The following is a 27,027-nucleotide window of genomic DNA, read 5'->3' as shown; positions in this document are numbered from 1 at the left end:
TTTTCTCTCATCACCACCATCCTTGGATGGGTGTCAGGTGGGGCCTCAGTCTATGGTGGGGTCAAAGGTCATGGTTGTATTAAGCCAAAGGTGCAGAACCCACTCAGTCTATCCCTATTGGGTGGCTTTGATTGCAGGTTTGTTGGGTTGAAATGCATCTTATTGTCAGGTTCTGCACAATGTTTACCAAATGTATGAAAGTGGGGACTGGATGTTCTCAGTGGTTCACACATAAAAATAATAATATCAGCTTGATCTGAGATTACAAAGATCCAATCTGTGTAGGCCTATCACGTTTACGTCTCGACAAAAAGTTCATGGTGAGTGGTAGTTGTGCTTCTGAATGGAAATACACACACCTGACCTAAACCGGTTTACTTCCTTAAAGCAAAAAAAAAAAAAGATGACACATCCTGCCACCCTCAAGACCATTGTGAATCTCCGGGAATCAGGTGATTCTCGATAAATGCTGTAAGAGCATGCATCAAGTAGCAGTCAGATGCAGATGCTACCCTTCCGGCTGCTTCCAAAATAAAAGCTCTATACTCTGTAGCCCTTGCCATGACTCATCATGGGCTATAGGTGGCAGGAGATGCTAACCTTAAATGACTCAATGACTCAATGATGTGAGTGAGTGTGTATAATACAACACAGGCAAACTAGGCAAAAGAGACAGTGGTGCCACTGATACAGAAATAAAGAAGCAAGCTAATTTCAATATGGTACATTGCAGACAAAATAAACATGTTTACATTTTTTTATATACAATATAGGCCTTATAGAAAATCAGTCAAATATAACTCAAAACCAAGTTGTCACAGACTGACAATAGAAACAGAGTTTTAGAACAGTTATGAATATATAAAAAAAGCAATTAACAACAGCAATGAAGCAATTAATCTAGTTTAACTACAAAACCTCTTTAAACACAGCAGACTCATGATAACAAAGATGTAGATCGGAGACTGGTATCAGGACAGTAGGAAAACTCTGTTGGAAATGATTCGAGTGACCTTTGAGAAAAATGTGGCATGTTTCATATCTGGCTTTACTCTGAATACGGGGAGCTCATCTGTAAAACAAAAAGGAGAACAACATAAGCAGCGGAACATATAGAGGACTCATCTATAAAACCAAAAGAAAAATGACATTAGTAGCAGACTTTTGCTAATGCGGAAAAATATGAATATCAACATAATAATGCTAATATAGTAATACTATATCATCTCATCATATATCATTGGCACAACAGCGTTAGCATAAAAATAAAAAAAATAATAATATTGCAAGCATTTATTTTAGAACAGAATTGGTGCAGTCCACCAAATGGCAAAGAATGCAAACTTACGGTGTCGATGTCAAAGCATAGTTCCTCGCTGAGCATGTCAAACTCCCCGGGAGTCATTGGTGGCTCAGGAGACTGACAAGGAAGTGATGTGGTGCTTGCATGAGAGCTGGGAAAACAGAGAAAGGGAGATAATACAAATGAAGGGAATGCTTCCTCTGTTACGTAGTATTTTCTAGATATTTTTTCTCAATGTGCTGTCATTGACAGCACAAGCAATGTGCCATAATCAACATCTATTCCCCATCTTTGGTCTGATGATTAAATGTCGGGGTAACATTTATGATACGAAAGCTTACTAAAAAATTAAAACTAATACAAAGTAAGTTGAGTAGGGGTCTCATGTAGTCTTCAAACGAACTCACCGCAATTCCGAGATGGGGATCAGGGTAGATGGTATGTATGGATGGACTGGATATTTAACAGAGATACGAGAGAGAGATTAGGGTTGCAGCCTACAATCTAGCCAGTCAACAAAAATTCAAAACAAGCACTGATAAAGAATCATGAACTGTAAATGAAGAAATGGTTTTGCACTCTTGCCTTTGCTCGGCTGACTGTTGTAAAGCCGTCCGAAGGCCTCGTCTTTGGGGATGTCTGGGAAAAGGAACTTGAGCGGGTTCTCTGGGACAACCCCGTCTGAGATCACTTTGTAGTCTCGTATGATGTCGGCAAACGGGAGAGCGCTGAGCCGGTTTTTAGTGTATGGCTCCACAGAGTTGAACTTCACGTCTCCTGTTGTAAAAAGTCACTGTTAAGAGGGCACAAGATCAAGTAAAAACAACAGACAAGAAACCCACCTAAAATATGTAATTTGACTTACATAACTTATATGACCTTGGCCAAATAGTACGTAAAAATATACTTTTATGAGCCAAATGCACGGGGTTTTCCTCACCATTGTCGTGGTGCTCCACCCAGGTGAAAGTGATTCCTCCGAGGTGGCTCTCACTGAAGCGTAAGAGGAATGTGCCTGGATTTCTGTCCTTTAACAGAGTACGCTCCATCTCTTTACTCACAAAGCCCATGATATAGCTGCAACAGAGAGAAAAAATACTTTTTCCTGCTTTTTCTATCAACATTCTACTTACTTTTTTACAGTAACGTCCATTGTGGTTAAGTTGCGTAGCTTTTTGTCTTTTGCACCACCGATTATGTACAACTGAAGCTTATCAAACGAATCAGAGAAAAGGCAAAGAACGTAGCTTTTTCTACACTTGTGCAAGAATGTTACAGTTAGTGGTTTTTTTTCCATAGCTGCTACAGGAATGAGTCCTAGAACCCAGAAATGAGTTAGCATTTTACCACTTCTGGTTCCCTTGTCTGGAAGTCAGTGGGTTTTTTTAATTGGTTTTTAGTCAGATGCCTGAAATAAGGTCTGTGGTTAACACAAGCTGAAGAGATTTTAAAGTTTTGTTCTACGATATAAAATACATCAATAAATACCCAGCTCATGAATTTAAGCCTTTATGTGTCTTAAAAAAGTGGCTGCTAACAAGTGTCTAAATGAGACTACTAAACATCATCACGCCGACTCGTTCTACTTTACAGCCTCGTTGTGTTTATACTCGCGCTCATTTGTCTGAGGTGTAGTTTGTTTATAGCCTAATGTTAGCTTTTTACTTCTGGCGATTTCATTCACGCTTCAAAAATCATAAAAGTGGTGTTCATTAGTGGAGATTATCTTGCGGAAATATCATAAGTATCATAAACATTTGTTTGCCACAGAGCTTATTTTCTGCAATAATCCAAAACCTATTGGAAAAATCCCATTGGCTTTTTGTCGAGGGAACCAGGGCGATGCTAACTTCCTGGTTGGTCTACAAAAATACGTCATCCCTGGAGCACTCTATTTGTGAGTGTGTTTTGAGTTTTTACATTTTAAAAGAGCAATATGTAGCACTGACAGCTAGCGTTTAAAATGGGTAACAGCAGTCCAAATTCTAAACATTGGAGCCATGGCCCGTCCGCTCCTCCGGTGTGACTGACAGCATCGCACGTTTCCGCAATTTGAGGGTTTCCTTCTAGACACGACCGCATCACTTCACTGGCTGTGTGTCTCAAATACTCGCTGCCTTGATAACCCAGCTGCACACGGACCACAGGCTTTTCAGGTTGGGTAGAATCTAATGTTATGTTATCTCTGTTGATCCGGTTTGTTTGCTTGCTTCAATGACTGCAGAAGGCCGTGTTTGTTTGCCAATTTGTTTCATATGTGGCAACGGGGTGTAAACGGAATTGAAATTTCAAAGGAGAACATACTGGCATTGTTGTCGGAGTAGCCAGTATTTCAATTTAGCATGTTTCCTTAATCTCTGATGACATATCATGGCCATTTTATGATTTATTATAGTAAATATATTACATATTGGTCCTTTAAACCTGCATTTTGTAGACTAATAGTTTCTGATTATTACGTGACTTTCTCTGTCTGTGGCAGGATACATTGACTTGTCAACTTCTGCAGGTCTGAAATGCTGCTACTATTTTTTGCTGCAGTTCGACAGAATAGAACTAGTCCGACAATAACTGAACAAAAACTGCATGCGGCTAAATATAGTGACTAATCAACTGAGTGAGATACAAGACAATTCAACAAGATGCTTCACAATTAAAATTGTCTCACTACAAGACGTATAGTTCAATAAATGTTGTGTAAACCAATGTAATGGGATACGGGTGGAGTTTCTTTGTTTGACACTGACCAGAAACCAGCAAGACAGTCAGTGAGAAAACCGGCCAGCACGTTACATTTTGCATTACATTGTCAGACTAATTCTTGACCAACTGCCTGGAGTTTATGCTGGTTGCCTGGCAACCTCACAGCGAAAACAACGGAAAAAAACAAGAGATGACCTTGTAAGTAGCAAGGTGTTGGCTGGCGGATTTTGTAACCTGCGAACAAAGCTGAGCTTCGCTGTAGCTTCCTGTTTGGCATACCAACATGAGTCATATCGATCGTCTCATCTAGCTCTCGGTAAATGAAAAAAAATTGGCATATTTCCAAAAATGTCAAACTACTCCTTAAGGCTTTCTCACAATGGCAGGTAGTGGAGCGAATGATGGACAAACATCATCTTTTTAACAGTTTTTTGGACAGGAACGGTCTTAGCGTAGCGAAACACGAACGCCTGCTCCCACATCTGGTCAGAACGTTGTTGAGGTGCATGAGTGTGAATCCAGTGCCTCAATACAGACTACTCTTATCCAGGGAATCATAGTGACATCAAGAGGAGCGGTCCTACTGCATAGCAGAGATCTGTTGGGACAGTTGCGGTGGGGTGGACAGTGAGGTGGGGCGAGACATATAACAAGTGGCTTACTTCTCATTCCAGACTGGCAGCAAGTGCTTCTTGATGAGATCCAGGATGGAGTCCAACCACATCCAGAAACTGAAGGGCTTTCCTGGAATATTCTCCTTGAAGAATGTACAACACAATGAGTATTTTTTGACATTTAAACACAACATTAGATATGTAATGTAGATATAAAATGGAAAAAGACCAACAATCCAGTATTGGGCACAGAACATGCTTTCTCACTGGCCACTAGATGGCACAACCATATTGGGGAGGAGACCACATGGTACTTTGTGGTGCATATTATTGAACACTCACCTTCGAAAACTTCGACCAGGACACTTGATAGTCGCTACAGGAGGCATGATGACCTACAACATACAGCAAATAACATAAATGGCTGCACCGAAGAACCCAACACCCAGTGGCTTGGCAGTTCCAAGTCAGCAGCTATGGGTCCTGTTGAAATGCCCCTGAGAATAGTACCAAACTCATGCCTTCTATTCATACGCCAGCCTCCAAAGACTATCAGCTATCATGCCAACATTTACCCATGTGGTCTGAATCGAGTGTCAGTCTCCAGGTGAAAAAAGTTGTTTAACGCCACCACATCAAACATGTTATCTTTTGTTTCAGTCATCCCAAAATCTACTGTCACCATGTAGTTTGAAAGCTAAAGGGCAAACATACCAAGGAGCTTTTCTCCCAGCATGGTGAGCTGCTCCTTGTTGAGGCCTTGACCAGCAAAGGTGGAGAACTGCCAGCTGAGGACCTCCGAGAGCTGGCTCCAGGTGGCCCGAGGTGGGTTCCCAAAGAATGCCAAGTTCTGTGGATTATAGGAAAGAGGAGGGAAGTGAGGATGTGAAAACATCTCTTGAAGCTGCAGTCGGTAACTTTGAGCAAATATGATTGTAGGGACCCAGCATCTGGCTGGTTTCAAGTGACCTCATGACCTCAGTAACCTGATCCTTGACCACAGGACTCATCTCAGTCCTCATTGGCTACAGTAACATTTCACCCAGAGGTGTGAAATTCACACAGAACAAAACCAGAGGAATGTCCTTTGTTCCTCCTCTTTCGACTCTTTGCTCTTCACCTCCTGACACAAGCTGACCAGCTGCTGGAGGTGACCCACAGCTCTTTCTTCTCATCTGCTCATCTCTCCTGACGTGTGAGAGGTGAGCTGCTGCGCTCTCTCTGCTCTTCATCTCCTCAACCCAGGCTGACCTGGTTGAGGTGAACGGCTCTCAAGTCCAGAACTTGCAAAACAGTTCTGCTTCTGATCTATGGTCTGTTAGGAAACAGACATAGCCACAAGGAACCAAACGGCAGACGACGCGAGTGCTCTGCCCTTTCCGCCAGCTAACTTCAAGCTATCAAGCAAAGAAGTTAGCACCAAACTAACAGCAAAGACGACCTCTTTGACTTGGAACCACAACTTCAACAAATGGAATCACAAACCCTTTTCTTCCATGGATTGGTAACGTACTGGGCCTTAGCATTAGCAATCGCACAGGGCTGAGCAAGACTGTCCAACTTTGATTTCTAGAAAGTACTTGTATTGATTTGGTTTAATGTTATTCATTGAGTTTGACTGTGTTGATTTATCTGTATTTGATATCTGGGTAACTGGCTTCGCCACATCTGATGTGTTTAGTTTATGCTTCACATAGACAAGGTCTTGCATGCAACTAACCATCTTTTCTAACCCACTGCATATCTAACACACATTAAGATCACATACAGAAACTGTGAATTAGTTAAACATAAACATACAGCTTCAGATAATCTTAACCCCACATCACCCCCCTCTCTGTCCTTCTTCTCAGAAGAACAAAGAGGTCATGTGGTGACATGCTGATGGCCATCTTTGATTCCGCCATCTTCGATTCCGCCATCTTTGATTCCGCCATCTTTGATTCAGCCATCTTTGTAGTTTTACAGTGCCCGCCATTTTGTTTGTAGGCCATACAGACATTTTGAGACAAGAACCCATCTTGTTTCCCCCCCCCTCTCTCTCTCTCACACACACACACACACACACACACACACACACACTTTGTTTGGTTTGTTTAGTTTAGTTATTTAGTTAGATTAATATTGTGTTTTGAACCTTTATTATCTTGTAAATAAATGTTTGTGGAATATACATGCTGGTCTGTTTAATGTTGCACAAGAGTGAATAATGCCAACCTCTGCTATGTCAAGAACTCCGATATCCTTCAACCTTTACTATCTATTTTGGTTATAGTTATTAATTTAATTATTAATCAACGTTCCAAATTGATAGTTTAGCATATATAATGAGACTATATTAACGTTTTGGTCATTGGTCCCTGATTCCAGGGTGGTGCCCCGTTTATTATTGATGTTTATTGATAATCTTTATTAATATTAATAATTCTATTATTATTTATTAATTAATTTGCTAATAACCAAAACCTACTAAAGTAGAACCCCTACATAATGGTGCCCCGTGTGAGGCATAGTATTCTTGTTGGCAAATGTTCATAATTGTGCAATATTAATTTTCAGCATAATTTTTGGTCAAAAACAAAAATTTCATATTCCACTTCTAAACAAACCAAAAGTGTTTACATTCTACACCACTAGTCTTCCACAGGAGTAGAAGTCCAGCTGTACTTTTAAACAAGTATATTGTGGTTAGAATTGTTTATTTGAGAGATTTTGAGTATTAACACTTTAAGCCTTTATAGTGTTAATGTTAATAATTTGCTTTTGCTGCTAATTCAAGTTGACCTACGCTGTAGAACTTGAGAGAATTTTGGTTCAGCATTCGAATACCACGTATTCAATGCAATCTAGTCTAGTTGTCATATTTTGCTGTTAATCTAAGTGTTCCTTTAATGACACAGTGTGCCACCGGCCCTGTGTAACATAGAGAGCTTGTACCCTGCTGTGTAACTGCCAAGCATTCCACAGCCTGAGTTAAGATAAGAGCCACAGTGTGCTAAACAGCCCTGTGATATAAGTTTGCACCTAGCTGTTACTTCCACGTGTCCAGCTTGAGTCACCTTTAAGAAACATCATCACAACTGTTACTGCCATGCATTTCAGTTAGTGCATGTTGTGTGTAAGCAAACTTCTTTTGTAAACCTTGTTTACTTTACTGGCCTTTTGTTTGATGCCCACTAGAGTCACTAGTTGGTCCCCTCCTCCACAGGAGCTACTCCACAGGGAGCTACCCCCCATAGTGTATGCCAGTGTATTGTTGTTAGGCTAGTGTACCTCCCAAACTACACCAAGGTGTCTGCCAACGCAACACCATAGCCAACAACATTGTTTTGTTTTGTACTAGACATCCTGTTTAGTTTCACCCTCCATTCCAGGTTTAACAATGGATAACCCCTGTGTTGAGCTTTTTATTTCTTCCCTGGCACAGAGCCTAAACCCTGGCTGCCCTGAACTCATCAGCAGGTTGAGTTTCAGTGAGTGCAGGAAAGAAGTGGAATCGCTCCTCACAGACAGGTGTGATGCGCAGACCGCATCCAAAGATTCATTGTTAAAATGCTTGCTTCTGATTTTCCACAGGCAGACCAGTCTTGCCATTCAGAGTAAAACAGCCCTGGAAAAAGAGGTAGATAACCTAAGAACGCAAAGTGCTAGTCTCCTCCATGAAGTTCAGACAGCTGATAAGAAAGCCATGCGTTACTTAGAAGACCTGCATTCAGCAGAGTTAGCTCTTTTTCAATACAAAGAGAAATTGTTAGGGCTTAGACTAGAATGTCTTTCCCCACCACAGTCTGTCAGTCACTGTGATTCTGGTTACTCAGATTCGCTTTCCTCACGTGATGAGAGGTTAACTCCCTCTCCACTCAGAAGTGAAAGATGTCCAACCGACTTAAAGTCTTTGGGAATAAAGTCAGATCCTCAACCTCCGCTGAGAGAAAGAGTGAACAGCTACCTGACTACTTATTGTTCTGAAACGGACAGTGAAGACACATGTAGTTTATCTTCAAGAAGATATCCTGCCACATGTTCTTCTCAGCCACAGAGAAATGACACCATCCTCTGTGCTCCTCCCTCCAAAAGTTCAGCCTGCTCAGCCTCCTTTCCACTCTGTCACAAGGGTGATGACAGCGGTCCAGCCTCTGCTCCTCAGCCAGAGAGGACATTAGCATGTGATGCACCAGTGCATTGTAATGCTAATTTAGTCTTGCCTTCAGCAGAAAGGACTCCCCGCCATGAAGTGCTGGAATTCATAGCTAAGGACATTGAATGTTTTGATCCAGGCAACTGTGATCAACACATTGATGACTATTTTAAGGAGTTAGATCACAATCTAATTGACTTAACACACGCCACCCAAAGGGAGAAGGTTAAACTTGTGTGGAAAACCAGCTCTAAAGCTGTGCACAAGTTTATACAGTCACAACCTCTCAGTGTCAGAAATGACTATGGTAAGCTTCGTCATGCACTGATAGAAGAATTCTCTTCCACAGCTGACGAGACCTCAGCGATGTTTGCAGCCCTTCAAATTAAACATTCACGTAGTGAGAATCCTAGAGATTACTATAAACGTTTAAGGCATGCATACTTCCAAGGTAAGAATGCGCCAGGCTTAGAAGAAAACGCCTTCTTCAAGTCCTTGTTTCTGCAGAATCTGCATCCCTGTGTACGCACTCAGGTCGTACTGAGGACGCAGGAGGGTAACCCCTCACTGTGTGAGATAAGGAAGATGACACAGATAGCTTGGGAAACTCTGGTCATTTCCAAAAGGGGGGGCAAATTAACTGAGCCCACCAGCTCAAACACTGACGTGTCAAGCAGATCTGCCACCTCAAAAGCCCACCTTCACAACAGGTCGAAGGGGGGTCAGAAGAGGCGGCATAAGGACACTGAGCGTAACCGCCATGTTCCCCATTTGCATAGAGATAGGCATTCACACAACAGAAGTGTTAGAAAGCCATATGCTGAAATTCTGTCCCAGAATTGGCGTGACCGGTCTGACGATGACCACAGCATCTCTGACCACATTTCAGACTCTGAACAAGGTTCAGAACATGGACATAATCTAGCATACAGTGATAGCTACTCTGAGTGCCTCTCTGCCTCTGGCTACCTGGAGCGTTACAGCCCTGAGCCACGAGGTAAGCACGAGAGATCCAGAGCTACCTTCCCACGGTACTAGCTAACACCTAGCTAACAGTGAGACTGACGCTAGATAATGGTGCCTTAATTTTCCTTTCCTCTTTTGCAGATACTAGGGAAAACTTGAGTTTGTTAGCAACAGCAAAAACTCAACTCAGACACCACTGTCCAACTTTACAAGTACACTTGGACCAACTCCTTAGTAGTATCTTGTTTAGAGATCACTAGTGCACACACTAGCTTAGGACACCACATTATGACTGTACAAAAACAGTCATACACCTGTCCGCATTGTTTTAGGTGACACTCCGCCTCTCACCTTAACAACTTAACACCTCTAACATTCCTGTTCTTCACTAACCTTATAAATAACAGAGAAACATAGTTAGGTATTTTATACAATGCTATTGTTTTTGTTATCTGGTTTTATTTGTAACTTAGGGACTGCTCTTGCTTAGCCAGGATAGATAGTCTTAACCAATGCCCAATTGGTTAATGAACTGCCCAGACGTTAGAAAATGGAATGAACTGTTGAATGAACTTTTTCAATCATGGATTTAACAACCTCCAGGTTGTTTCCAAGGATCTGTGAACTGTTCAACCTTCTGATTTGCTCTTGAAGGATGTTACACATCTTAAAGACCAAATGGGGGGATGTAGGGACCCAGCATCTGGCTGGTTTCAAGTGACCTCATGACCTCAGTAACCTGATCCTTGACCACAGGACTCATCTCAGTCCTCATTGGCTACAGTAACATTTCACCCAGAGGTGTGAAATTCACACAGAACAAAACCAGAGGAATGTCCTTTGTTCCTCCTCTTTCGACTCTTTGCTCTTCACCTCCTGACACAAGCTGACCAGCTGCTGGAGGTGACCCACAGCTCTTTCTTCTCATCTGCTCATCTCTCCTGACGTGTGAGAGGTGAGCTGCTGCGCTCTCTCTGCTCTTCATCTCCTCAACCCAGGCTGACCTGGTTGAGGTGAACGGCTCTCAAGTCCAGAACTTGCAAAACAGTTCTGCTTCTGATCTATGGTCTGTTAGGAAACAGACATAGCCACAAGGAACCAAACGGCAGACGACGCGAGTGCTCTGCCCTTTCCGCCAGCTAACTTCAAGCTATCAAGCAAAGAAGTTAGCACCAAACTAACAGCAAAGACGACCTCTTTGACTTGGAACCACAACTTCAACAAATGGAATCACAAACCCTTTTCTTCCATGGATTGGTAACGTACTGGGCCTTAGCATTAGCAATCGCACAGGGCTGAGCAAGACTGTCCAACTTTGATTTCTAGAAAGTACTTGTATTGATTTGGTTTAATGTTATTCATTGAGTTTGACTGTGTTGATTTATCTGTATTTGATATCTGGGTAACTGGCTTCGCCACATCTGATGTGTTTAGTTTATGCTTCACATAGACAAGGTCTTGCATGCAACTAACCATCTTTTCTAACCCACTGCATATCTAACACACATTAAGATCACATACAGAAACTGTGAATTAGTTAAACATAAACATACAGCTTCAGATAATCTTAACCCCACATCACCCCCCTCTCTGTCCTTCTTCTCAGAAGAACAAAGAGGTCATGTGGTGACATGCTGATGGCCATCTTTGATTCCGCCATCTTCGATTCCGCCATCTTTGATTCCGCCATCTTTGATTCAGCCATCTTTGTAGTTTTACAGTGCCCGCCATTTTGTTTGTAGGCCATACAGACATTTTGAGACAAGAACCCATCTTGTTTCCCCCCCCCTCTCTCTCTCTCACACACACACACACACACACACACACACACACACACACTTTGTTTGGTTTGTTTAGTTTAGTTATTTAGTTAGATTAATATTGTGTTTTGAACCTTTATTATCTTGTAAATAAATGTTTGTGGAATATACATGCTGGTCTGTTTAATGTTGCACAAGAGTGAATAATGCCAACCTCTGCTATGTCAAGAACTCCGATATCCTTCAACCTTTACTATCTATTTTGGTTATAGTTATTAATTTAATTATTAATCAACGTTCCAAATTGATAGTTTAGCATATATAATGAGACTATATTAACGTTTTGGTCATTGGTCCCTGATTCCAGGGTGGTGCCCCGTTTATTATTGATGTTTATTGATAATCTTTATTAATATTAATAATTCTATTATTATTTATTAATTAATTTGCTAATAACCAAAACCTACTAAAGTAGAACCCCTACATGATGAAAAGTTATTTTTATAAAACTATTACTATATCCTGACAGTGGTGCCAGTAGAGACAGAGAGTGAATAAAAATCCTGTTCCTCTGCGTCCTTTTAGTGCTCCTGATGGCATTTGCAAGATTTCACCCTGCCCAAATGAAAACAACCAATCAGAACCGAGGAGTCTCTACAGCGGCTGTCAATCACTGTTTGCAAAACTCGTGAACTACGATCAAAGTGTCAAAATAGGGAGCGCTGCTCAAATATGAATCAATATTCTGTTACTGTAATGCCAATTTCTTGCCTCATGTGGTGTCAGAAACATATTTTATTGGACTGTTTAGCTGTAAAATGAGAAAGTTTGCTCCGGCCGGTGGGGGCGGGGCTTGATTTTGGTTCGACTGTTTTCAACATGGCGGGCGAGTCACAAACTTTCTCGTGGTGAAATCTTGCAAATGCCATTAGGAGCACTAGGAGGACACAGATGAACATGAGGATTATCTGTTTCATGCACTACTGTCAGGATAGAGTGACAGTTTTATAAAAATAACTTTTTATCATATTTGCTTAAAGTTACCGACTGCATCTTTAATATAAGGCAATACAATTCAACTGCACCACAAACTACATCCTCTAAAATGATCATATCATATCACTTTCCATTTTTAAAAACATTTAAAAACAGTGTGTCATCTCACCCTCGGCTCATCAGTCAGAAGGTTATACCACATGACGGACGCCCAGCCTCCAGGCAGCTGGCTCACGTTGGAGATGACCACCAGGGGCAGAGAACACGTCTGGAAGGATTCACATACACAATGAGTAAGTTACAACATCAACAATAGAAATCCAAACATCAAGTCAAATCCACACTGCTTGTTCTGACCTCCAGATCGATGGTGAGGCCCTGCACTGTGAAGCAAGCCTCAAAACTGAGAGAGTGAAGTTCCTCTGTCACAGATAGGAGACCCTGCAAAGCACACAAACACAGATCCATCTAAGAGTCCATCCCTCTTAGCACTGCATTATGAATTTGAATTATGAGGCTCATTCGGTACAACGATTTTAGAAAAATAAAAGTAATGACATTTGAAACTTTTACTTATTTTTAATCAGAAAAGAATGCACAAACACAATGAACACGTTACAGTAGCATAGGTATTCAGCAATGGTGTTAAAAGACCACTTTGCTGGTGCATTAAAGGGACAGTTCACCCTAAAATAAAGCTAGATAAAGTCACAGCTCAGCCGAGGAGGACGCCATTAATGTTTACATCTCGTGCTGTCACGAGCACGAGCCTCTCGTCCATGAGAAGATGCACGCTTCCTTCTGTGCTGTGATACGGTTGTCGGGTGTTGTTCGGCAGAAAGAAAATAGTTCCTACATGAAACCGCTCACAACAAGGTCTTTTGATCATCTTGAGTAACCAGGTCATGATTTCTAGAGACATCGCTGTTGAGTTTTTCAAATGTATTTTTGTTGGTGCTTTGAGCACCACAAGCCGAGTGCCATCTAGTTCAATTATATTGGAGAGAAGGCTGACAACTCTACGGCTGATATCTCCAGCACCTGGCGACTCACACCAAAACAATGTAGATTGATAAATAGCACTACAGGTAAGAGGACAAATGTGTATTTTTGATTTTTGGGTGAACGGTCCCTTTAATGGTCAACTCATCTGCATTTCTTACCTCGTTCCCCTTTGTGCCGTTGATATATTTCTTCTCTTTCAGCTGCTGTAAGATACAAACTCAATGTCAGTAAAAGAAAACAAATCACCACTTAGACAAAGTGGTTACTGTATTACACCATATCCAAATGTGAGTGAAACTGGATTTAGTCTACTGATACTGTATTATAGCTACTGAGAACATTTAAGTATGAACTCATGGAGCTAATACAATACATTTTTCATAAAGTTAGACTGGTTATATGTAGTCCCCCAGGTGTTGATATTTTCTGATAATAAATGACACAGAAGCATGAATAAAATCAGAAAGTAAAGGGGTTGTCTTACGAGGTGTCTAAACTCCACTGAGAGGCAGCCGTTTGAGTAGTCCTCAATGTCCATAACTTTAGTGTTGTTGGTCAGAATGAAAAACTGACGACTTCTGAGGAGAAAAAGAAGGTAAAACAAAGAAGCCTCATGGATTTGTCAACAGTATATCGTTATGCTGACGGCTTTTAGATGATACAAACAACTGTAGCTGCTGATAGTGATGCACCGATCCGATACCAGTGTTTAATTAATAATTCAATTAAGACCCATTGGCACCGTTACCAAATCCAGCTATTTGAGTCAGTATCGGCCCGATATCCGATCCGGTATCGGTATCGGTGCATCCCTAGCTGCTCAATCTGAAATGTGAATTCATTTTCTGAGCACTTACAATTTAAAAATATTCTTTTGGTGTATAGTTTCAAAATACAAATCTCAAAACCTTCTTTAACTATCAAGGAAAAAACTTGATTTCAGATTACTGGAACAACTAACAAACCCCAGCTGTAGAATTTGAACAACTTGTGCTCCAGGAGCGATGACTCTCTCCAGTTAAATATTCAGTTACAGTAAAATACTTAAATGTGGAAAAAAGCTTTTTTTTTTTTTTTTTATATTTTGAAAGACCAAAACAAAATGAGCTGAAAGAAATAAAACTGTATTACAATGTTAATTTCATAGGTAACACTTTCCTCTAAACTGATATGTAGCATTTTGGAATGAAACCATTTCCCGAAGCAGTAAAGTGATGCTGTATAACGTTTGCAGTTACGGACCGCAGTATGAAAACGTGTCTGTAGGCCACTGCTCTTCAAATCTGATAACTTACTGCTACACTGCTTTCATCTGTGTTAAAATTAAACATCAGCATTACGTCCTATCTTGAGGTTGTTTGTACTCACACTCTGCCAGGGGGGAGGTCCCTAGAGACACACACAGATATAGAAAGATTAGGGTTAGACTTTTATATTGCAGACAGATAGAGAGAATAATTTATAGTTATATACACATACTGTATATTCAATCATTTTTCTTGGCCTGGAAGTGCAAACCAGTCACAAATATTTTAACATAAAAATCTCACTTGTCAAATATTGTTTTCACTTTCAGCTGATAATCCACCTCTGGAAGTTTAACCAGGAGTCTGGGGAGAAATCAAGAAAAAAAATTAAATTCTCAACCAACATTACTATTAATTATTTAACTAAAGACTGAGGTTGAGTGAGAGATAAACAGAAAAAAAAATCATCAAAATAATAAAAAAAAAAAGTCACATAATGATACCTGACTTTGGTGGTGAATTGTACTCCGGTCTTGATGATGAGGGGTTTCTGTGGATGCGTGGGCATGCATGGCTGCTTCTCCACCACAAATGAACTGAGAACAAACCACGCCTCATATGATTTACACAGTTTTCATCATGTTCATTTCATTTGACAGCTCATGCCTGTAGGGCAGTCAAGCCAACGGTTGGTTGTGTCGGTGCTGTATTTAGCACCTTGCTATATTGTGTAATGTATTGTCAGAGCTGCAAGTACAGGAGGAAGTCGTTCATACGTGTCAGCTTTCTCTCACCTTCCATGTACAATCAGTATGTGTTGTAGTGTAATGTGCAGCTGTAAAATGCGAAAGTTTGCTCTGGCTGATGAGCGGTGCTTGGTATTTCCTCAACTGATCTCAACATGGCAGCCGGGTCACTAAACTTTCTCATTTTACAGCTAAACAGTACACTACAAGATGTTTCTGAAAACATTTGAGGAGAGAAATAGGCATAACAGTAACAGAATATTGATTCATATTTGATCAGCGCTGTCTAGTTTGACAATTTGATCGGAGTTTGCGAGTGATTGACAGCTGCTCAGAGACGGCAAGGCTCAAGCTTGGCTCTGATTGGTTGTTTTCCTCCGGTCTGTGAAATCTTGCAGATGCCATTAGGACACCGGAGGACACAGAGGCACATGCTTTTTTTCAGATTACCTGTCTCATGCACTGCTGTTAGGATATAGTGACCGTTTTATAAAAATAACTTTTCTAATCATATTTGCTCCATTTCTACCCGCTGCAGCTTTAATTGCCTATAACTCACAAAAATGCTAAATAAAAATGGTTGTACATCAGAGTACAGTAGTCATGATCAAGACACTTAATTAATAAAAGAAAGGTGTAGGAACACTAAAAAGAGAAAGTACCTCTGCATTACGTTGCATGGTATTACATTTTTAAGTGCATGTACATACTTTTGGTGGTATCTGATGTTGTGTTGTGTGGTGTTGAGAGTACCTCTTGATGAGGTGATAGATGAGGTATTTGATTCGCTCCTCCATCTGTGGTTTCTGCAGAGGGATTGGGTCGCTTTCGTAGGTGACCTTCACCACCAGCTCCACCAGCTTGTCCAGCTGACGCTTGATCTGGAAGAGACTCTGGGCTGTCAGAGTAAACCTGAGAGGGGTCAGGTGAGAGGAGAATGAGAGGGAAAGGAACAGAGTTTATTTCATATACATGACCTTCAGATAATATGTTGTGCTGATCTAAGTTTATCCACTGCTGGAGAGAATTCACACTGTAAACAACTGGACGTAACAACAGAGCAGAGTTTGACCCAGCTCTCAAGCCAAAAATGTATTAGGAACATATGAGGCTTTAAAGGACCAATATGTAATATATTTACTGTAGGCTATTAAATCATAACATGAAAACATGTCATCAGAGATTAAGGAAACATGCGTCATATTATTAGGTTTATCTCAAGCCATTCTTTTTATGTTTTGACCCGGCAAAGTATAATGTTGCGCTCGTCTTGCAATCGCGTAGGTTCAGTGTCCTCAACCTGGCAACCCCGCGTGAGCTTCGAGTCTGGGGAGGAGTGGCCGAGGGGAGACTGCAGTACCCATTTTAAACGCTAGCTGTCAGTGTTACATATTGCTCCTTTAATGTTCTTATAATGCACAACAGTGCATGTTTAATCACGTAACTTTACCAGAATAAACACTGACATTGAAGTAATGATTTCAGTAAACATTCAACTCATTACCAACTCTGCAGCTGGTCCAGGCCGGTGAGCAGCGGACCACCGATGGCGGCGATCTGCTGCCGGCGCTTCCAGTCCTGCAGCTCAGGGTTGAGCTGAGACGTCATCAGGTCATCAATCTCCTTGATCACAACATCCATCTTTGACAAGATCTCCTATCAAAGGTGTGAAAAACAGGTGTGATGGTTTATGGACTGTAAATTATATGATGCAACAAGTCTTTATTTCTACACTAGTGAGGTGTTGGCATCTTTGTCACTTATATATTTGGAGACATTTTGGTCAAATTCCTTCATCCTTCACATGTCAAAGCTTTGCAGGATGATACAAATGCCTACCTTCCTTTTAAAGTCGAGCCTGTTGAGCATTTCCTGCAGTCTTGTTACTTCCTGTTTCATTACCTCAGGGTTCTGTCGAGTATCTGAAGATTCTGACACACGCACGCACACACACACACACACACACACACACAACCACAAATATATAGTTTGAACATATTCTTGTGTGTTGCAGGATGCGTGGTTCTTTTTCACAGTGGTAAGAAATAACACTTTTTTTTCACAACATGTGTGCACATCATCTAACAGGGCACACACCTCGAGACTGTAGAGTCTTGTAGCGGAAATCAAAGTCATCCTGCATGTCCTCGATGAATTTCACGGCCTGGTCCATCAACTAGACGCAGACAGACATAGTTTTTAAAGTTCATTTAACTGGATGAAATGTAGTAATGTCTTTGTTTTGATATTCACTGAAACGTCTGTGTGTTTACCTGCACGCTGCCCCTGATGATTCCAACTCTGTTGTCCATGTTCTTCTGCCTCTCTAAGGCCACAGAGTTCTGCAATGATTTCTCCAGTGGACCCTGTTGGAAAATACTCTTTTTAGTCACCTTTTTCTTTTCTATTAATTTACTTGAAAGATGCAGATCAATCATAGACTCCAATTTGTAAGATTTATTCTTTTGATCTAGGAATTATGATAGCATATCTAATTTAATACGGATTTCACACTGCTGCCAGAACACACCTGATGACAACCATTGTGCACAAATACAAAAATATGAAACAAGAGTCTACAGCCATGCTAGAAGCTCTGTGACGCTATACTCAGGCACAATGGTGCTTTCAACTGAATGTTAATGTCAGCATGCTAACATGGCCACATTTTTAATTGGCAGTAAACATAAAGTGAGCTGAGGCTGATGGGAATGTCATGAGTTTTGCAGATCATCAATCTCAGATCCCATCTGCTATCAGCCTGATGACAGATAAGCCTATAGGGGCAAGCCAGGGGGCTATATTTCTGGGGTTCCAGTGTAGCCAGTGATATCTGGGCCAAGACTTCTTTTTACGTGCGCTGCTCATTGTTTACAGTCCGATTAGCAACTTGAGATGCAAGACTGGAGTTGGAGTTGACAGACGACATCTACGACCGGGTTGTTTCACAAGTAGTCACTTTACAAGAGTGCTAGTTTTAAACCAATAAAACGCTAAATCATCATCAGACGATAGCCGATGGGTTCAGAGATTGCAACTCGTTCTGCCTCTTTTGCTCTCCACACAGACTGTTTACCTGCATTCAACCAAAGCCTGCTCTAATGTGGTTTGTCACTACAAACGGAAACCAGAATGCTCCCATTACCAAAATCAGGTCCCGGTTGCCTACAGATTCTACATGTGAATGCAGAATCTGGCAGATCATAAAAAACTACAACTAACTTCAACTTTGAATGAAAAGTCAGGGGATCACCAATTTTTTGTAAACTACTTCATTAGATTTTTTTATTAGAAAGCCAACAATAGAGAAGTTACCACAAATAAGGGATGCACCAATCCAACTTTTTCAGTCCCGATACCAAGCTTACGCTTTGGGTATCGGCCGATACCGAGTACCGGTCTAATACCAGTGTTTAATTAATAAGCTGTATGCCTCACTGTGTGGAAGTGACCGGGATCATTCTTTTATGTGTAAGGCAACATCAGACTTGACTTAAAAATTGCATCCTTAACTTTGTAAAACAAAATGTAGCAAATAAATACACATCATTAATAGTTTTGTTGTACATCATCCTTGCAGCAGCTTCCCTGGAATATCACTACATGAAAACTGTAGTATAAAATAATTATTGTTGCCATGCTGCCTTGTTTCATGGGACTAAAGTGAAGCGGTTGGGAATGTGGGAGTGTACTATATTATACAGTACTGTTTTCCTGGTAGCAGCTTTGATTTCCCAGCAGCATCTGTTATTAAAGAACCAGAGGGACTTTCCCTCTGAGCGAGTCAATGAATGAGACAAACCTGTTCCTGCATGCAGGCGCTGGAGAGGATGCGACGCTCTTCCCTCAGGCAGGTGGAGATAACCCTGGCCATGGCAGCAGGGTTTGTCATGTATTTCACCTGTGGGGCCACACACACACGCACACACACACACACACACACACACACACACACACAGAATATTCAAGGTTACAAAAACACCCACGCACTTGGATTTCATTAATGTTAGCATATAAATGTACAAAAGCCATAAAAGAAACAACAGCATTATTAGTTTTACATTTCTGGTTTAGTTTCCATAGTGTCATCCAGAACAACAAACCCCCTGAGTGGGAAATACTGTATCGATTTGTCATCACGGGTCTTCTCAGACACATGAGGTTTTTATTGGAATAACTCTGGCAAGAGATAGAAGGACATTACTTCATAATGACATTGTAAATAGGAGGCATGATGCCAAAGGTGTGCACAGATACTTGGAGTACATCCAGATTATTCCAAGGGCGTTTTAGCCTGTAACTGTAATGATCATTGGAATCTCGAGGGTGTGATCCTCATAACGGAAACACATTTCCTAAAGAAGTACTTTGCAGCTACTTGAATTTTTTTTTCTTTTAAAAATAGAATAGATTGTTTTAAAGGGATACAACAGCAATTTACTGATGCACTTCTATAAAGTTGGGGGACATGAGACAGATTTTAAAAAGAATAGTCCAAATTTAAACAGAGATGTCCTTACGTTTAGAGCTCCAAGCTCTAAAACAATCCCCCTGCGGCCCAAAAAGCATTTTCCCCATAGACCACCATTGTAAAAGAGACGTGTAAAACTGTTGACAGGACACCTCCAACTGCAAACGAGGTCAATTATGGCTATTTCTATTATGAATTTTCGATCCATTGAGGTTTTATATTTGTAAAACTTTCCTCGAGCCGAGAAAAGCGATTTAAATATCGCTGATGTCATGACAATGTAAAGTCTATGGGCTGAGCGGGAACTCGCTGGCAGGGCCAGGGGGAGAAAGGCTACTGCGCATATTCAGTGGGCCGCATACCCTGGAAGTAAACCAGGAAGCTAGAAAACTTTTTTTGGCGTATATGCCAAGCGAGCAGTTCTCATTGGACTGAATACTTATACTTATAATACATCCTTGGTAAATACCCACGTCTGTTAAACTCTTTGCTCCCAGTCTGTCTACACAACACAGTCTGTCCCCCGTTACAAATCTCCAAACCCAAGCCGAGTAACCCTGATGACATCACTATGACATCATCAGGGTTATTCTCCTAAGCCTGTCTCCAGAGAGAGTTTTCACATTCTGTGACTAAACTGCCCTTTATGTGAAAATCGATGGAGAAATAAAAATATATATAAGAAAATTTGTTCTGTTTCATACATCAACAATACCTGGTTCACTGCTGTATCTATAAAAAGGTTCCATGTGGCCTACGTAGCTTAGACTAAGCTTACAGTACAGGACTTTTTTTCCAAATAAAAACTAGAATAGCAGTGCTTTATGTTCATTCAGTACATCTAAAATATGGAGCAGCCACAAACTTTCCCACAGCCACACTCCTGCCTCCACCGCTGCTTCTATACATCACCACATGATTCTCATGTTCTGCTTGTGTTATTTTGCTCATCAGCATCATTCAAAAGCCTACTTAGAAAAGTACAAAACATTCTGCTGTGGGAAGAGGAAACTTTTTGTCTCGCCTCCAGGTGTGACTAAGTTTTCATGCATCAGCATCATTGCCAGAATGATGCTCGAGGATGCACCAACACACACCTACACACTCTCATTACAGTAACACGGATGCCATTTAGCATTGGCAAGCAGCAGATTAGTTTGGTTTCGTGTTTCTAGCATTTGGAAGCTGCCGTTCTCGAGCTCACTTCTCTTTTTAACTGAGCTGCGTTATTTAGCAAAACAAGTATTCTGGAAACATTGCAGAGATCACTTGTCAGGCAAACCAGCAGTGTGCTGCTGACATTGTCTTGGATTTCTGACAAACATCAAAGTAAGGGTAAGCGAAAGGTCAAAGTGTTAAACGCATCACTTTGTGTGTACCACAGGGGTTTTCCTAAGCAAGATTCTGCTTGAATGTGGATGATAAGACTATCAAATGAAAGAGAGATTCAAACATGCCTATGGTTTGAATCGATGATACAAACTTCCCTCACACATCACACAACAACCCTAGAGCACCCTCACCGCACAGGAGTAACTGCTTCCTCTGAGAAGGGTTGGCTTTGACACATACAGTACACACATGCAGACACACAGGAAACAGCAGCATGAGCCATTGTGGGTTGGTTCTGCAAAGGTATACGTCTTTTCCAGAATAACGTGTGTGCTGAGGCTCATGACATTGGTGAGCTCTGACCACAACATCCTGCAAAGCCCCTGGACCAAACTGTGCACTCTCACCGAGATATTACCTCCAGAATATAAAAGAAAGTGGCAAGGGAAGTCTTTTTTTCTGTTTTAGCAAGCAGTAAGTGCATCATTTGTGAAAGAATCAACTGTCTTTAAGTTTGTGTAAAACGCCAAAAAGTCATATCAATACTTGCGTGGCCTTTTCTTCTCGCCATTTGACATTTGAGTCACTGAACACTAGAAACTGTCTCTGTTCTCAGGTAACGCAGAAAAACAACACAAAAATAGAAACTAGTTATACATTCACAGTGACTTTTTATTTGACTTCCCTTTCACCTCCAACACACATACACCATAGACCAAAAAACTACTTCTCCTAATCGCAAATGTTTTGAATTAGCTTGCTGCAAATGATGAGTATCGTTGGTCTGTGGTTGAATCTTAATTCCACCATGAAGCATGCAACTTTTTTTTTTATTGGGAGTGATAGTACATAGCAAGTGCAGGGCGATTTATGTAAAAACAAGTTTGGTCACATTTTTTTTCAGGTAAGTTAACATGTCACCCGAAATTAGAAATGTTCTATTTTGTTATGATGATGAAGAAAATAACCAAACTGAAGACTGTAATGTACTTGTTCCTTGTTCTGTCTATTATCCTCTAAATTGTTTTATTTCATGCTTTTAACCATGCTCTTTCTCCACGCTGTACCTTATGCCTGCCTCCCATTTCGTGACCTCAAACTTTATAAAGTGATTTTTAAAGAACCACATTGGGATTCCCCCACACAGATCAGTTGAGACCGAAGTCTCACCAGTTGTTTAGCGAGAGAGGTTCTTCCCTCCTACTTCCTTTGTTATGATACATGTCAACAACAAAATGTAAGTAAAAGGATCCACTGTACAGTCATATCTTTCGAACACAGTTTTGATACCAATATTGTTATTGCTTAAGCACTTCCTTTGTTTACTCTTTGATGCTAATATGTGATGGAGGCAATCAGATACATTCATTTCACATGCTCATACAGTACTTTATGAATGTCTTAAAATAACTTCCACTATATAATTTGCACTATATGAGAAAGCTATGGAAGCCTCATTTCCACCAATGTGATGAAAAACATATCCTGTAAGTCATTATTATGACAAACTAAAATAATGACTCGGCACCTCAAAATAATGAGAAGCTTTCTAAAATAATGTGCTTGTTTCTTAAGATAATGATTATTGTATAATAATGAGTTTCTCATTATTTTGCGATACTAAGTCATTATTTTGATAAAAGTTTGTCATTATTTTGAGAAAGTTTCTTATTATTTTGAGATACTAAGTCATTATTTTAAAAACATTTCTTATTATTTTGCGATACTAAGTCATTATCATGATATACTAGGTCAATATTATGAGATACTAGGTCATTATTTTGAGATACTAAGTCATTATTTTGCGATACTAAGTCATTATTATGATGTACTATTCATTATTTTGAGAATGTTTCTCATTAATTTGAGATACTAAGTCATTATTTTAAAAACATTTCTTATTATTTTGCGATACTAAGTCATTATCATGATATACTAGGTCAATATTATGAGATACTAAGTCATTATCATGATATACTAGGTCAATATTATGAGATACTAAGTCATTATCATGATATACTAGGTCAATATTATGAGATACTAGGTCATTATTTTGAGATACTAAGTCATTATTTTGCGATACTAAGTCATTATTATGATATACTATTCATTATTTTGAGAATGTTTCTCATTAATTTGAGATACTAAGTCATTATTTTAAAAACATTTCTTATTATTTTGCGATACTAAGTCATTATCATGATATACTAGGTCAATTTTATGAGATACTAAGTCATTATCATGATATACTAGGTCAATATTATGAGATACTAAGTCATTATCATGATATACTAGGTCAATTTTATGAGATACTAAGTCATTATCATGATATACTAGGTCAACATTATGAGATACTAAGTCATTATCATGAGATACTAAGTCATTATTTTGTGATACTAAGTCATTATTTTGTGATACTAAGTCATTATTATGAGATACTAAGTCATTATTTTGAGAGAGTTTCTCATTAATTTGAGATACTAATTGATTATTTTGCAATACTAAGTGATTATTATGAGATACTAAGTCATTATTTTGTGACACTAAGTCATTATGAGATACTAAGGCATTATTATGAGATACTAAGTCATTATGAGATACTAAGTCATTATAATGAGATACTAAGGCATTATTATGAGATATTAAGGCAACATTATGAGATACTAAGGCATTATTATGAGATACTAAGTCATTATGAGATACTAAGTCATTATAATGAGATACTAAGGCATTATTATGAGATATTAAGGCAACATTATGAGATACTAAGGCATTATTATGAGATACTAAGGCATTATTATGAGATACTAAGTCATTAATTTGTGATACTAAGTCATTATTATGAGGAACTAAGGCATTATTATGAGATACTAAGTCATTAATTTGAAATACTAAGTCATTATTATGAGATATAAAGTGACTTATAGGATGTTTTTTTTTTTATCACACTGGCAGAAATGGGCTTCTTATATAGTGCACATTATAGTGAAAGTTGTTGAAGACATTCATGAAGTACTGTATGAGCATGTCAGTCTATAAAGTTTAGATTTCACAAGTATCTGATTGCCCCCAGTGGGACAATTGCAGTATAGAGTATAATACAAACTAGGATGTAAACAAATGATTGTGTTGTACAAATGTTGCTGTAGTAAAGCGACTTTAAAAACGTTGGTTAGAATCAATCAGTGTGCTGAAAAACAACAGAAAATAAAGTCCCTGTTGAAAATGGAGTGTGTAATGAATATGACATAGTAAGTAGAGCTTGAAAGCATGAGAGGAGGGTAACACACCTGTAGCTGCTGTTGTATTATTTTCATGTTGTGTCTTTGTAGGAAGTTCTGTTCCTGTGAACGCACCCTATCCAACTGGGACAGTAGGTTGGTGAACAGCGCCGCCGCCATTGACTCATCGTTAGCGGCTATGTCCCTGAAAAAAAGACAGTGTGTGACGTTTAGGAGATTCACAGCAAAACTCATGAAGAAGAAGACAGCTGATATAATCATTGTTAAACAGAAAAATACACCCAATAAAGCAACTATGTGTATGTGTCATGTTGAGATCAGTTGAGGAAATACCAAGCACCGCCCACCAGCCGATGCAATCTTTCTCATTTTACAGCTAAACAGTACACTACAAGATGTTTCTGAGAACATTTGAGGCAAGAAATAGGCATTACACAACACAATATGGATTCATATTTGATCAGCACTGCCTAGTTTGAACGTTTGATCGGAGTTGGTGAGTGATTGACAGCTGCCTCTGTTGAATGAACAGCCAATAGGAACGCTCTCTCTATGAAATGACCTGTGATTGGCCAAAGTCTCCCGTCACGGGCTAGATTTTTTAAAAGGCTGAAAACAGAGCCATGATGAGGTGCAGAAGTCTAGTTTTCTCTCAGATCACTTGAGTTACAATATGCTGAAAGGTTATTATGGAATTTTTGCCTAATGATGCCAAAAATATTCTTCCTACTGCAGGTTTAAAATACAACTTCACATACAGTACAAGTAGCAACTAAGGGCTGCTAAAAGGCAACTGTGTGAATACGTATAACTTCATTACGGAGAGATCATGAAAGGTGCTAGTCAACTGAATCCAGTTCTGTGATGATTAATGAAGCCTGACATGTTTCTACAAGCCTGCGAACATGTGCAGGTGTTTGGCGCAGATGCTTGCATATACATACACTAACATACTAGCACATAGTGTGCAGAGGGCAATATTGCATGAATGTAAGTCCTTTTCACTCTCTTTCAGCTCTGCTTTGTTTTCCACCTGCTACTGTCAAAAACATGTCTCTTTAGCTGTTTGGTGCTGAAAAGTATATATGTAAATATTTACATATTTCATATTTTTTATATTCTCATTTTCTTATTTTTAATTTTAGTACTTACATTTCTTTACATATATTTTGTTAATATTGTAGCATTATGTACATAATTTACATCTTACATTCTCCTTTATTTCTATTTTCTTACATTTCTCATGTTTATACAAGAGCAACTGTAACGCCCCAATAAAGTATTTCTGATTCTGATTCTCTATAATGGGTTTATCACAGTTTTTTCCACTCAGACTATAGCAACGAGGTTGATGACGGTAAAGGCTGTAAAACCAAAACAAAGAGCTGAAATTGTACTTATGGGCTACCCTCAGTGTTTTTTGTCCATCTTTTGAGCTATCTCTGTTTCTGAAATCTGCTTCCACACTAATACACTAAAATGTGCTTTATTTTCTGTAATTTACGTGATGTGATGTTTTAAGATGAAAAGATAGTTGCATTTTTTTTGTGTGTAAAAAGAAGACACACATAGCCTACTACACACAGGGAGCAGGACTCACCAATCCTGAGACTCGATCCAGTTGGACAGACCCTGTCGGATGTCCATGGGGAAGTTGTCATCATACAGGTAGTCCACATGTTCCAGGAGTCTGATCTCCAGCTGCTGAATCTGCTTCCACTGGCTCATGCTGACACACACACACACACACACACACACACACACACAGGGAGAGAAATCAAAAGTAAATAAAGTATCCTCTTTTTTTATTTTATAATTTATTATAGATATAGCCTACATTATATTATTGTAATAATTAGTTTGGTAGCCTACTTCAGAGCTATTTTTTTGCATATTTGTTACCTGTGCTGTTTCTGCGCTGCTTTCCCGTCAGTCTCCTTCACCATGTGCACTTGTTTCTCTCTCTGGCTTTCGTTTTTTAGTGTTCAGGAAGCGACCTAATTTAGTCAGAGGCTGTACTCATTATCAGGAAACCCGCCCATACAAACACTACACGCACACACGCACACACGCACACACACACACACACACACACACACACACACACACACACACACACACACACACACACGCACACACAACATTTTTGTGTGTGGTGAGGGAGGAATAAGGTAACATTTTACCGGTAATACGGCGTCACAAGAAACGTGAGACTGTCGTCAGCAAAAACACAAACAAAAAGAGGATCAACAGGATTCAAACTGACAGACGATGACACTTGATTCATGAATGAATTGTCAGGGCAGCCTAATGAAATACAAATCACGAGGTGCTGCTAAATAGGAATTTTTCTCGGATGAAATGTTGACTTGTTACATTAGGAAAAACAGAAGTAAATAATACAAATAATGATGGCTGAATTCTATTTAGCTGCTTTGATTTCAGGGGCCCATACTGTCGTGCATGCTGGCTCACTGTCACTGGAACACTTGAATAAAACAGTG

At 39.8% G+C, this 27,027-nt stretch overlaps 1 protein-coding gene across 2 annotated transcripts; it reads right to left on the bottom strand.

The window, feature by feature from the left end:
- Positions 1-625: 625 nt before the first annotated feature.
- stat4 (signal transducer and activator of transcription 4) lies at positions 626-26,560 on the bottom strand. 2 transcript variants are annotated; one of them, XM_037789783.1, is made up of 24 exons: positions 26,426-26,560; positions 26,124-26,252; positions 24,572-24,707; positions 19,281-19,379; positions 17,752-17,844; positions 17,576-17,654; positions 17,318-17,409; positions 16,983-17,134; positions 16,232-16,390; positions 15,236-15,328; positions 15,036-15,095; positions 14,854-14,874; positions 13,970-14,063; positions 13,644-13,688; positions 12,838-12,921; positions 12,650-12,748; positions 5,335-5,470; positions 4,963-5,015; positions 4,669-4,763; positions 2,244-2,380; positions 1,889-2,080; positions 1,711-1,756; positions 1,349-1,454; positions 626-1,072 (listed from the first exon to the last, which is right to left on the bottom strand). In XM_037789783.1, exons 1-24 carry the CDS (start codon positions 26,467-26,469, stop codon positions 1,049-1,051), a joined length of 2,268 nt encoding a protein of 755 aa, XP_037645711.1. In that variant the 5' UTR covers positions 26,470-26,560; the 3' UTR covers positions 626-1,048. The 2 variants fall into 2 exon arrangements, with proteins under 2 accessions (XP_037645711.1, XP_037645712.1); XM_037789784.1 differs by having other exon boundaries at positions 13,970-14,060.
- Between the last annotated feature and the right edge of the window lie 467 nt (positions 26,561-27,027).

The sequence above is a fragment of the Sebastes umbrosus genome, chromosome 13 (genome assembly GCF_015220745.1).
Source record: "Sebastes umbrosus isolate fSebUmb1 chromosome 13, fSebUmb1.pri, whole genome shotgun sequence".
In the NCBI taxonomy this organism is placed as follows: domain Eukaryota; kingdom Metazoa; phylum Chordata; class Actinopteri; order Perciformes; family Sebastidae; genus Sebastes; species Sebastes umbrosus.
This window is presented reverse-complemented; position numbering and strand designations above follow the sequence as displayed.